Genomic DNA, 13253 nt, shown 5'->3' on the forward strand with positions numbered 1-13253 from the left:
GAGTAGAACTTTGCCTATGTGCTAGAAGATAATGAAGGTCCTGCTTACAAATATTTTATCATATTCTTCATTTTAAAAATTGGATTTGGGGGCAGCTAGGTGGCACAATGGTTAAGAGCACCAGCAGTGAAGCCAGGAGGACCTGAGTTCAAATATGATCTCAGAAACTTAACATTTCCTAACTATGTGACCCTTGGCAAGTCACTTAACCCCTATTGCCTCAGGGGGAAAAATTGGATTTGCATTAAAGTGTTTTATTTTTCTATTCCAGCAATGCTAATACTGTCAACAAAAGCATAGGGAAACACCAAATATGTAAAGATAGTTATCCAGGTAAGTTTATTAAAATTATATTTTCATTAGCATATTTCATGGCATAGGTAGTCATTAAAACCATATTGAGATTTAACCATGGCATAGTGCATGTCTTACAATCTTGCGAAAGTTTTGAAGTAAGAAAATTTGGGGAAGTTTGCTCATAAACAGGAAGAAATCAATGAGTTCTCAAGTAATGAACATGCTTCACATCCAAAAGGCCTCCCTTACCTCATAGCAATGTATCTCTTTCTCTGAAAAGAGTCCATCTCTGAAGTGGGATTTGTGTCTATGTAATCATTTATCCTACCCACTGGTCAAATGGAGGAGCACTGAATTTCTACCATTTTCAACCATTCCATGAATCCTTAAGTTCTGCTACAATACTAATATTTTAAGTAGATATTAGCAGACTTGCCAGGAAAAATAGAAACTGTAACAGGAAAAGAAATGGAAGGAGGTTGAGAACAAAGGTTTATGTCCTCCTTCATCTTTAATTCTTTCTCATGCCATCTCAAATAGATGCTTTTAACCCACATTGCCTCTGGGTTTCCAACTAATGACAAAAAAGTTTTAGATTTCAAACCATTTTTACTTCAGAAATTCAAAAGCAAGCTTTTTAAGATTGATGGTGTTTTTGCTTTTGGTATAAGGAGAACACTGAACCAAAGTAAGGAACTTCCAATAGGTGAACATTAACTCACTAATTCATTCAGTCCAATACTGTTTAGAAAGTCATTTTCTTAGGAAATACCCTGAGTTGTCAAGTGCTCTGAGTGATTTGGCAATTCATATTTGAATTTATCATTGTAGATGAAAACGATGAAGAATCAAAATTTGGAGTGAATAAGAAGGAAGGAGCTGGCGATAACTATGGATGGTGAGCTTTTAATTTGGTCCAGATCTTCACTAAATTTGACTTTAAATACTGGCATTTTAGTAAGAATTTAAATGTCTCTTGAAAAAACAATATATTCCTTGTAAATAAAAATCACTCAAAAATAAGGCAATGTGTAATTAGTATTTAAAAAGAAATGAACAAAGTTGTAAAGTTGGCAGAGAGAAAAAACTTCCATGGCAACCCAATTTCCAATGTTTTTTACAATGGGAATTTGTGTTGTTTGATTGCAAAGTTTTAGCCACTGCCAATTCCTCCATGGGATCTTTCTGTTCTGGATAGTATTATTTCCATAATACTTTCAATTTAGAGAGAAAGTTTAATAGCCATACTACAGGGTGCACTGATTTCAGCAATGGGAAATTGGCAAAGAAGGTTCAAAAGATTGGGGTTGAATTATATGCTTGAACCAGCATCCAATCCATGAACAAAGTGATCAAAGATGATATATCTTTACCTATTGGATATTCTGAGCACTACAGAGCAATTGCATTACAAAGGGATTCATTATACGATTCTTAAGATACTGAGAAAGATGAATACAATTCTGGATATAAAGAGTCAAGTAGAAAACCTCAACACAAATGTGATCAAACTCTTATTTTTATTTTACACCCATATTTAAGAAACACAGATGAATTTGTTTAGAAAAAATTAAGTTCTCTAAAACAAGAAACACAATTTCTCATGCAAGCTCTTTGTTGATTGAAATACCAGGTTTTCTGTTTTTACACAACTGGCTTAGTTGATGTTAGAGGAAATATTTGACCCCTCTTCTAGTGCTCTTAATTCCCTCTTTTATTCAGGCTTAAGTTGAGGAACAAAGCACACCTTTAAGTGCCCAGGACTATGGCTCAAAATATATGTTTAAACTATTTTTAATTTGAGGTGGTTTCCTCCAATAAAATGACCATTTTCTGAGAGGGGAGAATTCAATGTCATTTGGCCATGCCACAATAACCAGGTTGCCAATAATATTTTGGAGTAAACTATTTTGTCCGACAAATTAACCAAATGCCAGCACAGAAACATGACTAGTCAGGCACAAGATAGTCTCATGTCAGAAAAAATGAGAGAAATATGGATTGGGGTAGGAAGTTAATTGATACTGAGAATGAAGACCTCCCAGAAGAAGAAATACTTTTTACCAATTCAAGTTCATTGTCTTCCCTCCAATATATAGGAACAGATCCTGAGTACTTAAAGAGTGATAAGTGCCTCATTCAGTGGTACACTCAGACATTGTAAAAGAACTCATGTAATTCCTTTCTACTCTCTAGAAGAATCTGCATGAATCACTTAAATTTTTAGGGGGTTGAGTTTTTTCAAAAGTCTAATGGTGGTGTGTGGTGTCAGACTTGCTTAGTAGTCATATATTTTGTCCTCCCTTCATCTTCTAGCCTATTATTATCATTCTCTGTCTCAAAATCCAACTCTGAGGCTTCTAAAACCACACTCATGACCTTGTGAGATCTGACAAAGTAGCCCTTTACATTGTTTCTCATGATTCATCTTATAATAAGTCATACTTCCATGTTTTTTTCCTCCCTTGCTTAATTCTTTAGATTTCTAAACATCCTGATCCATATTCACACATTGATTTAACTTTTCACTAATAAGATAACACCTGGAAATTAATATAGAATCAGATTTTTCAAATAAGTTTTGGAGGGATATCAACTGATTCCTCTAAAATTCAGTGGATTCCTTTGAAAAGACCCTTCTTGAGGTGAAAAAACAATTATAAAAATAAATCTCTTTATTCATAAGAATATGGCCTATTTATAATTTTTAAAATTGCAATTATATTAAGATGTATTACCTTTATATTCTAGTGATTCCAATGATGGTAATATGCAGGTAACTATGGAAAACAGTGAGATCATCCACAATAATGCCTCAAGTGAGTTTAAATTTTTTTCATAATTTTAGGCTTTGTAATATCAATCAATTTTAGGACTTAATTAAAATTCAATAAAACATTTACAAATAGTCATGAAACCTAGAGGAAGTTTTGAAGTTAAGAGACTGTTAGAAATTGTCAAAACTCCCCATGTCTAAATGAATCATTCCTAATCATAATGAGTTTCCAACTTATGAACAATTATCAAGAGATATCTATTCCTTGAAACATCTAAAGTCTAATTTACTCCTATATCATAAGAATCCATTCTCATGGCGAAAGTGATACCCATTGCTGGACAATTGTTCATCTAAACAATGGCTAAAAGTACCACTTATTTGTAGTTCTTTTTTTCAGGCTTCTGTTTCTACAGGGAATAACTGTTAAAAATACTCTTAAATATTTGTTCCAATTCACTATTGATTGAAAAAGCTTGATATATTAACCATGAAATTCTATGAATTATAACAGTATACCAGGAAAATAAGAATCTCTTCAGGCCAAGTCTGTTTCCCAATTCATATTGGAATCTGTACTATGACTGATATGTAGCAACCCTTTTGTAATTGAAAAAAAACTTTAGTTAACTTCCTTTTTTTTACAAAATATTATTTACTTTAAATTTTAAAAAAGATGCTTTTTCTCTATATTCCTTTATGCTTTTAGATTTCAACCCTTTTATATTTGACAATAGAACTCCAGCTGACTTTTTAATGTTTGTTTTAATTTTTTTTTAATTTGAGTTCAGAAGTCTTTTTTCTTTAGTCCTCCACCCACTGAGAAAGCTTAGCATAATGATAATAATTATATATGTGAAATCATGCAAAACATTTCAACGTAAAGAATGCTGCAATAGAAAATGAAAAAAGTGAAAAAGTATTGTGTCCTCAGTTCATCAATGTTCTTGGATCATTTTCTTGATTAGTGTAGACAAGTCTTTCACAGTTCCTGTTTATAATGTTCTCCTGGTGTTCTGCTCACTTAAGTTTTCCCAGGTTTTTCTGAAATTAATTCTGTTCATTATTATAACGCAATAGTATTCCTTCAGAATGATACACCATAATTTATTTAGCCATTCTCCAATTGATGGGCATCCTCTTAATTTCTACCCCTTAGCCATTTTTTTTTTCACATTTACCTTTTCATGCTTCTCTTCAGTCTTCTATTTAAATGTCAGATTGTATATTTTTCATCAAAAATGCTTTTGAGGAGCAGCTAGGTGGCAGAGTGGATAGAGCACCAACCCTGAAGTTGGGAGGACCTGAGTTCAAATGTGACCTCAGAAACTTGATACTTCCTAGCTGTGTGACCTAGGCAAGTCACTTAACCCCAACTGCCTAAGCAAAAAAAAAAAAAAAAAAAAAGATTTTGAGAGTCAAATTTATTTCATTAAATATCCATTTTCCTTCAATAGATTACTCTTGTTTTGCTAGGTAGATTATTTTGATTATAATTCAAGCTTTTTTGTATTCATATTCTAAGCCTATTACTACTTTGACATGAAAATCTTTTGAGATCTTGACTTGGCTCTATGATATTTGATTTTTTTTTCTTTCTAGCTACTCATATTATTTTCTCTTCAACTGTCAGCTCTGAAATTTGGTGATAATGTTCCTAGGACTTTTCATTATGAGATCTTTTTAAGGAGTTGATTTGTGGGTTTTTTATAATTTTGATTTTGTTTTCTAGATCTAATAATACCAGAAGAGCTTTTCTTAAATTTTTTTTTTTTGAAATATGATGGCTATTTCTTTTAATCATGGCTTTTAGTTAGTCTAATAAGGAGGCAATTGGGATTGATTTCTTCAGGGTCATACAACTACTAGTGTTTGAGGATTGATTTGAATTCGTCATCCTGAGTCTAGGATTCCATGCTCTATCCCCTCCACCAACTATATCTGCCTGCAAGAATACATAACTGATATTTTCTTCTTCTATTTTCCAGGTTAGTCTTTTATTAATGTGAATTATTTGACATTATCTATTTTTCATACTTGATTTTTTTTATGGCTCCTTGATTTCTCATGGAATCACTGGCTTCCACTTAACCCAATTCTACTTTTAAAATAATTAAAATTAAAATAATCAATAACTTTAATAATCTAGTGTTTGACAAACCCAAGGACCCCAGCTTTTGGGATAAGAACTCAATGTCTGACACAAATTGCTGGGAAAATTGGAAATTAATATGGCAGAAACTAGGCATTGACCCACACTTAACACCGTACACCAAAATCAGGTCAAGATGGGTTCATGACCTAGGCATAAAGAATGAGATTATAAATAAATTAGAGGAACATAGGATAGTTTACCTCTCAGACCTGTGGAAGAGGAATGAATTTATGTCCAAAGAAGAAAGAACCTAAAGATCATTATTGATCACAAAATAGAAAACTTTGATTATATCAAATTGAAAAATTTTTGTAGAAACAAAACTAATGCAGAGTAGAAGGGAAACAATAAACTGAAAAAACATTTTTACAGTCAAAGGTTCCAATAAAGGCTTCATTTCCAAAATATATAGAGAATTGACTCTAATTTATAAGAAATCAAGCCATTCTCCAACTGATAAATGGTCAAAGGATATGAACAGACAATTCTCAGATGAAGAAATTGAAACTATTTCTAGCCATAAGAAAAGATGCTCCAAGTCATTATTAATCAGAGAAATGGAAATTAAGACAACTCTGAGATACCACTACACACCTGTCAGATTGGCTAGAATGACAGGGAAAGATAATGCAGAATGTTGGAGAGGATGTGGGAAAACAGGGACACTGATGCATTGTTGGTGGAATTGTGAATACATCCAGCCATTCTGGAGAGCAATTTGGAACTGTGCTCAAAAAGTTATCAAACCATGCATACCCTTTGATCCAGCAGTATTACTACTGGGCTTATATCCCAAAGAGATCTTAAAGAAGGGAAAGAATATGTGCAAGAATGTTTGTGGCAGCCCTCTTTGTAGTGGCCAGAAACTGGAAACTGAGTGGATGCCTGTCAGTTGGAGAATGGCTGAATAAATTGTGGTATATGAATATTATGGAATATTATTGTTCTGTAAGAAATGACCAACAGGATGATTTCAGAAAGGCCTGGAGAGACTTACATGAACTGATGCTGAGTGAAATGAGCAAGATCAAGAGATCATTATATACTTCAACAACAATACTATATGATGATCAATTCTGAAGGACATGGCTCTCTTCAACAATGAGAATGAACCAAATCAATTCCAATAGAGCAGTAATAAACTGAACCAGCTACACCCAGTGAAAAAACTTTGGGAGATGACTATGAATCACTACATAGAATTTCCAATCCCTCTATTTTTGTCCACCTGCATTTTTGATTTCCTTCACAGGCTAATTGTATACTATTTCAAAGTCTGATTCTTTTTGTTCAGCAAAACAACTGTTTGGACATGTATACATATATTGTATTTAATTTATACTTTAACATATTGAACATGTATTGGTCAACCTGCCATCTTGGGGGGGGGAAGAGGGGAAAAATTGGAACAAAAAGTTTGGCAATTGGCAATGCTGTAAAATTACCACACATATATCTGGTAAATAAAAATTAATTTAATAAAAAAAAGAATTAAACATTTTGGTGCTATTTTGTGCCTCTTTTCCCATTTGGCCAATTTTTATTTTTGAGAAATTCTTTTCTGTAATAAATTTTTGTGCCTTTTCCACCATTTAGTCAATTTTAAGATGTTATTTTCTTCAGTAATTTTTTTGCCCCATATAACAAGCTGTTAAATTTGTTTTTCATTTTATTTTTTGCACCACTCAATACTTTTTTCCCCCAATATTGCCTCTTTCAGTCTGATCTTTCTTGAGCTTCTGCCAAGAATTCTTATGGGCTCTTCTCTTGTTTTCTTTGAGGCTTTGCTTGTGCCTCCTTTTCATGTTATTTTCTTCTAAATTTAACACCATAATGACTTAGCAACTTCTTCTTTTTTTGTGATTTGCTAATTTTCCAGCATGTTTCTTGACTTTTAACTTTATATTAAAGTTGGATTATGTTTCCAGGATGTGGTGGAAGCACTTTCTCAAGCTCCAAGCATTTTCACAGTTGTTTTCAAAGCTAGCTTTGAAACTTTTTTTTTTTTTTTTTGACATTTTTCAGTACTTCATTGTGGTTTTGATGCAAGGAAAAATATCAGTCCTCCTGGCCTGTACTCTTTTCTTTGCATGGGAAATGCCCTATTCCCCTGGTATTCCCAAGTTCTAGAGCTCCTCTCAAATTACAAATTGTCACTAGCACCCTTGCAAGTGCTCATGCTTCTCTCTAGTACTGGTACCAAGAACTGTGTATGATTAATGTATCAGGATCCTGCATTCAGGATACGGGGTCCACTTTAATTCCTTTCTGATCAGTCGATAAGAGTCCATTACAATTTCTGGATTAAGAGCTCCTAAAACTGCAGAGCAGCTGTGCTACCACCTCCAAGATCCACTTCCAATGGGTATATGTTGGTCCATGTCTCAATTCAGTATCACAGACTTCTCCTGCCTCTTAGATGTCTTCTGCTAGAAAAGTGTTTCATTCTAAAGTTTCATAGTCTTGCTAGAAAAGTGTTTCATCCCAAAGTTTCATAGTCTCTTACTCCAGAATTTGAATCAAGGTACCATTTTAAAATTTTCTGGAGGGAAATTTTGGGAGACTTTGGCTGGTTATTCTTATTCTACTTTGCCTTCTTGGCTCTGTCTCCCTTTGAATTTATACCATAATTGCTAAAAAAAAAAAAAAGATACTTTCTGCTGTTATTATTTCTCTTTTGGTAAAAAAGATATCCTTGCATGAGAGTACAGCACTTCTGGCATAGGGTTCTCTTGTACTAAGTCATCACTCAACAACTACTGTTTTAGGGAATAGCCTAACATTTCTTAGTGCTCTAATTTATTTAGATGCTTTTATCTTTAACTCTTTTTATTATTGTAGGTGGACCTGAAATTAATATCACAAATGTACAAATCGATATGAATCTACAAAAAAGTGACATGATAATGCCGGATAATATAAATGGCCATCAGGCGCGGTAAGCTCATACTTTGTCTATTTATTCACTAAAAGTAACTTAAGAATGTGTACAAATTAAGGAGTAGATATTGTTGCAAAGGGGGGGAACATAATATATAATATCTCAGCTCTTCTGTTTTTTTGAAAGTTTGAAATAATGCACATTTCTTCAAACAATAAAACATTTACAAAGTCTTTACTATCATCATTTACTCTCTGTGGTGTAATCATTTGAACCAGAATTGTAGAAAGTTTCCTCTTCTCGCTGAATTACTGATGGGCTCTAATGCTCTGTTTGATTATGAACTAGTTACATAATTTATTGGCACTTCAGTTTTCTCATTAATTATAATAAAGCAGATCAGATGTTCTTTTTCTGATATTATTTTACAATTCTAAAACATTTATAATTCAATTTATTTTTTAAAAATCCACCACATTCCATCACATAACACAATTATACTTGCTATTAATAGCAAAGACTTTTATTGTATTTCACATTTGTTCATCTGAACAACAAATTCTCTGTGAGCTATCTTTTTTTGTTAGATAGATAGATATTCTATTGTTAATTTCTTTGAATTTCTATAAAACTCGATTAGTTTTAGTGAAAACCAGAAACTATTTTGCCCTCTCATATAACCAAAATAGAAAAAGAAAAAATTTAGTTATTGATTGGTTCTGAAAAAGAGTTAAAATGAGTTTTTCTCAATCTTATAAATCCACCTTCCAAGATCCTTACCAATGTGGAAATTTTGGTGGCAGAGCTGTTTTTTTTTAAAAATCAAAATTGTGTATTCACATATTTTGATATGTTACGAGAATTTATATTCAAAAACTCTTACTACTTGTTCAAGGGTGGTCAACATGTGCAAGATTGCAGAAAATAAAGAAGATTCTTCTAGTGATAGTGGTGGTAAGTTGTTTTTGTTTGTTTTACTGTATTTTGATATTTTCAGATCTTATATATGTGGAAGAATGTAGAGATTTAACCCTGTTAGTCAAATAGATTCTAATCCATAACAGGTTATAAAGCAAACTTTTCAATATGACATGTTTTGAGGATCTCTTTTTAAACTAATAATTCCTACCCATTCTGAGTTTCTTACTTGGTGATATTTAAGAGGAAAAATTCATTTATCTGAACATACAGTGAGCACCTTTGCTCCTCATTACAAGTAAAATGTTTCTTCCAGTTTTCACAAGGGTTGTGCTACTACACAGTTTGTTTTTTCCTACACACTCCTATTCAATCAACAATTTCCCAAAGGCCAAAACTATCACAAGCAGAGCTCCCATTTTTATTCTTCCTTTTTCATAGAGACTTATTGTCCAGTGATACACTGAACTTTTTTTGATCAGCTGCAAAAGATATTGAGAAGATTTTTGTGACAAATTTTTTTTAATACCATTAATCAATTAGAATGCTAGCTATGTAACAGCAAAAGCAACTTTGTTGCTTAGCACCACTGGTGTTAGTGTGGCTATTTTCTTTTTGTTTACTGTGGTGGAAATAATTGATTTACAAAAAGAGAATAAAAGAGTGTTTGATTTTAATCCATTTTTTCCTTTGGAGATTTTCATGTAACTGATTTACATGATTTACATGTTACATGATTTACAGAGGGTAAAACTTTCTTTCTAATGGATAGAGAAGACTTATAGAAATCTATTTCTGCATCAGTGTAAGAAATTTACACTGTAAAATTTCTCAGCTGGTTCATCATAGAAACCTAGGATATGAGATTTTTCTGATACTTTTTTATTATCATTTGAATACTTTGTGTATACCCATTTAAATTTTCTGTATTTATAGATGAAGGAGGAATATGGTTCACAGCTCCAGTGACATACATAGAAGAGTACCACCTACCAACTTATTTTGATGAGGAAAGACCAACATATTATGGATGGTGAGCTTCCACTTTTGCCTATTATTTAATTAGAATTAGCTTTGTGGGAAGCATCAAGAAACTTTCAATAGATCTTTTAGAAAATGCACAGAGAGTTCTGATGAAAAATAATCTCCAGCAAAAATTGAAAAGGTCAAACACATAGGGTGTAAAAAGAATTTAAAATTGTTGCTGCAAAGATGGCAGAGGAATGAATCATCTCCACATTACTTTTATTAAAAAGTTTTGCTACACTTAGCATTTATTGATGCATCGACATTTCTGTCACTCTTCAGAAACTCTTCAGATTGCTCAGTGTGAAATTGTTTTTGTAGTCTGTTTACATTTATGAGAATGTACAAAAACCATGGAGTAAGTCTACTATTTAATATTGTTACTAAGTAAAAAGTTTATGAGACAATTAGGGATTAATTCTACTTTTGATATAGGATGCAATTCAAGAATTAGCCAGAGAATACACAACTTAATCTACAAAGTTTTACTACAAAACACCACTATAACCATATGGTTTTTCATTGTTTTTGTTTTTGTTTTGTTTTTTTGCCTTGGGTCACACAGCTAGGAAGTGTTAAGTGAGATCAGATTTGAACTCAGGCTCTCCTAATCTCAGGGCTGGTGCTTTAACCACTGCGCCACCTAGCTGCCCCTAACCATATGTTTTTAAGGAAAGAGACAGTTAAGAAATGCAAAGTGTTGAAATATTCATATTTTTATAAGGAGCCACCAATTACCATACTTAATAAAAATACTAAAATTTTATTTACTGTATGTCAAAGTTCAAGAAACACTTCTGAATTCCTTCAAAAAAAGCAAATACTTCTATAGGTTTGAATTCAGTTGTAAAACAGATACTAGGGAAGGAAAATTTATGTGAAAACTCTAAGCTAGACTGACACTTTCATTTTTCTATTCATTTGAGATTTAATTGATAATGGTCTGATTTACTTTGGGTAAAGGAACCATTTCTTACTTGTTTCTCTTGTAGTGCCTTTAGTTCTTCAGTTACTTCACTTAGATTAAGGACTTCATGGATCTACCATGGATTCCTTGAATGGCATGGATTGATTCCTTGCTTAACTCACTGAAGACTTTTTTGAGCAGAAGGCACTCTTTAAATGATAGAGAATTGTTCTACATTGTTGTATCTCTCAACATATGCTTAGGATCTATTTGAAACTTGAGGTAAGTTTCTCATAATGAGAATTCTTTTAATAGGTACAATTAATGATGTTGAGTCCTGTGTTCCAGGGATGGTTGATGGCCATAAAATGTAGGTTCCAATTAAGCAGATTCCTCAAAAAGGAAGAGCTTAGGTGGCATAGAAAGGCAACAACGGTAGGAATTAGACAGTGATGGAAAATGGGATTGCACTAATTTCTTCCCCTCAAGAGGAGGAAACTCCCTTTACCAGTCAAGTTTAGATTTTCTCCCCAGTTTATTAGTACCAGATGCCAAGAACTCAGAAAGCTATTGTGATATATTATGTTCAAACAGCCAATGAATATAGAAACCACACCCCAACTTTTTTGATTGAACCTTTCTTGAGAATCTTGGGTAACTTGGTCTGAATCACTTTAACTTTTGAGGGAATCAGTTTCTCTATGAGTGCAATAAGAGTGTCAGAGTGAATGGCCACTTTCTTTTTGACCTCCCTTCTATCTGAAACATACTGGGTTTTTTTGTTGTTGTTGTTTTGTTTTGTTTTTTATGTCTCACTAAAATCTACAGCTTCTGTCATTCTACGAGAATGGGACTTGATGATGGAGAAAAAGCCTTTTTCAATTGGTTATTCTATTTTTCAAAAAGGAAAATAGTACTTTCATGGTCTTTTTCTACAATCTTAAACTTCTTTAGGATTAAAAAAAAACCAGTGTCCTCAAAATCTACAAGCTAAATATTTCAAAGAAAAAGGAACAACTAAGAAAGGAGGTTGAACAAAATGATACATGGACTCAGGATGTTAAAATATTTTTAGAAGTCAAATGAACAGAGTATGCCTCAATCAACTGGATTCATCTTCTGGATTGGGAAATCCTTTTGGCAAACTTCATATTCACATATTTGACATTTGAAAAAAAGGAGTTATATTTAAAATTTTTATTTTTGTTCAAGGGATGAATCTATGTGGAGTTATGTAGAAAGGAAAGAAAAATTCTCTTCTTACTTTGGTGGTGAGTTTTTCTTTTATTCTTTTTATACTTGCTGATTTCACCCCATATGTAATTATTTGAGCAATGTTGATATTGACCCCTAAGATCATAAAATAGATTTTTATCAATAGAAGCCTAATCTAGCAAAATTTTTAGAAAGGTATTCTTCAAGGAGTTCCCTTGTAAATGAATGGCACATACTCCTTCTTAGTATCTGACATAGGAACATTCAACATGCCTAGGAACTTTTAAGTGGCCGCATTTCCTCTAACATCCCTAAGAGTTGTTGCCACATATTTTTTTAAACATAACTCCATTAAGCCAACAAATCCCCAATTTCTAAATCTACCAGTAGGAAAGCTCCCTTTTTCAACTTTTTCTTTTCATACTCACTTAGTGTACAAAGTTATATTGAATGTTCCTATTCAGTTACTAAGTAGACTTTTCTGTATCACCCAGAAAATATGTAGAATAATGACTGCTTTGGGACAAAGATAGAGTCCTCTTTAACCTTTGCTTACTGACACCCCTCCCTGCCTCTCATATTATTAGAAATCTGTGATCTTTCATAATTGTCTGACATTTATTATCCCTGTCAATGCTTTGTGTGTGTATCCACTGTATTTAAAGATAAAAGTGACATATGGATTGCAGAACCTGCTTTGCATGCAGAAGGACATTCCAATCCACCAACATATAGAGAACCAGCCAATCAATATGCAAGGTGATTTTCCATTTTTGCCTATAATTTTATTAGCATTATATTTGTAGTGAGAACCAAGAGAATTTGAATCTGTTCATTTTAGAACATGTACAAAATTTCAATGGAAAAAAACCTTTCAAATTTAATTTATACAAGAAAGTCTGAGTAATGAGCAATAAAAAATTAATGCACACTATTACAAAAATGGTAGGAGAATGTAGCATCCACACTATGCCTTTTGTTAGAAGGCTTCAGCATCTGTTTGTGAATTGACAGTTTTAATGTCTGCTGCTTTGAGACATTCCATGGAAATTAACTTTTTCCTAGTCTACTTGTTTCA

General features: G+C 32.8%; 1 protein-coding gene across 16 annotated transcripts in view; it reads left to right on the forward strand.

Moving 5' to 3' along the window:
* Positions 1-13253, forward strand: part of LOC141561433 (uncharacterized) — a 34043-nt gene that overhangs the window by 14374 nt on the left and 6416 nt on the right. For 11 of the 16 annotated variants that reach the window (XR_012488052.1, XR_012488051.1, XM_074300979.1 and 8 more), the window contains 8 exons: positions 272-333; positions 1129-1195; positions 3049-3116; positions 8070-8166; positions 9005-9063; positions 9964-10060; positions 12173-12231; positions 12841-12934. Coding sequence is in view for 12 of the 16 variants with exons in the window: in XM_074300979.1 (XP_074157080.1) it covers positions 272-333; positions 1129-1195; positions 3049-3116; positions 8070-8166; positions 9005-9063; positions 9964-10060; positions 12173-12231; positions 12841-12934 (603 nt within the window). In the remaining 4 variants the exon portion in view is untranslated. The remainder of the gene's footprint in view (positions 1-271; positions 334-1128; positions 1196-3048; positions 3117-8069; positions 8167-9004; positions 9064-9963; positions 10061-12172; positions 12232-12840; positions 12935-13253) is intronic. The other 5 variants (XR_012488054.1, XR_012488053.1, XM_074300989.1 and 2 more) reach the window with 1 other exon arrangement.

This window comes from Sminthopsis crassicaudata, chromosome 3 (genome assembly GCF_048593235.1).
Source record: "Sminthopsis crassicaudata isolate SCR6 chromosome 3, ASM4859323v1, whole genome shotgun sequence".
Classification (NCBI taxonomy): domain Eukaryota; kingdom Metazoa; phylum Chordata; class Mammalia; order Dasyuromorphia; family Dasyuridae; genus Sminthopsis; species Sminthopsis crassicaudata.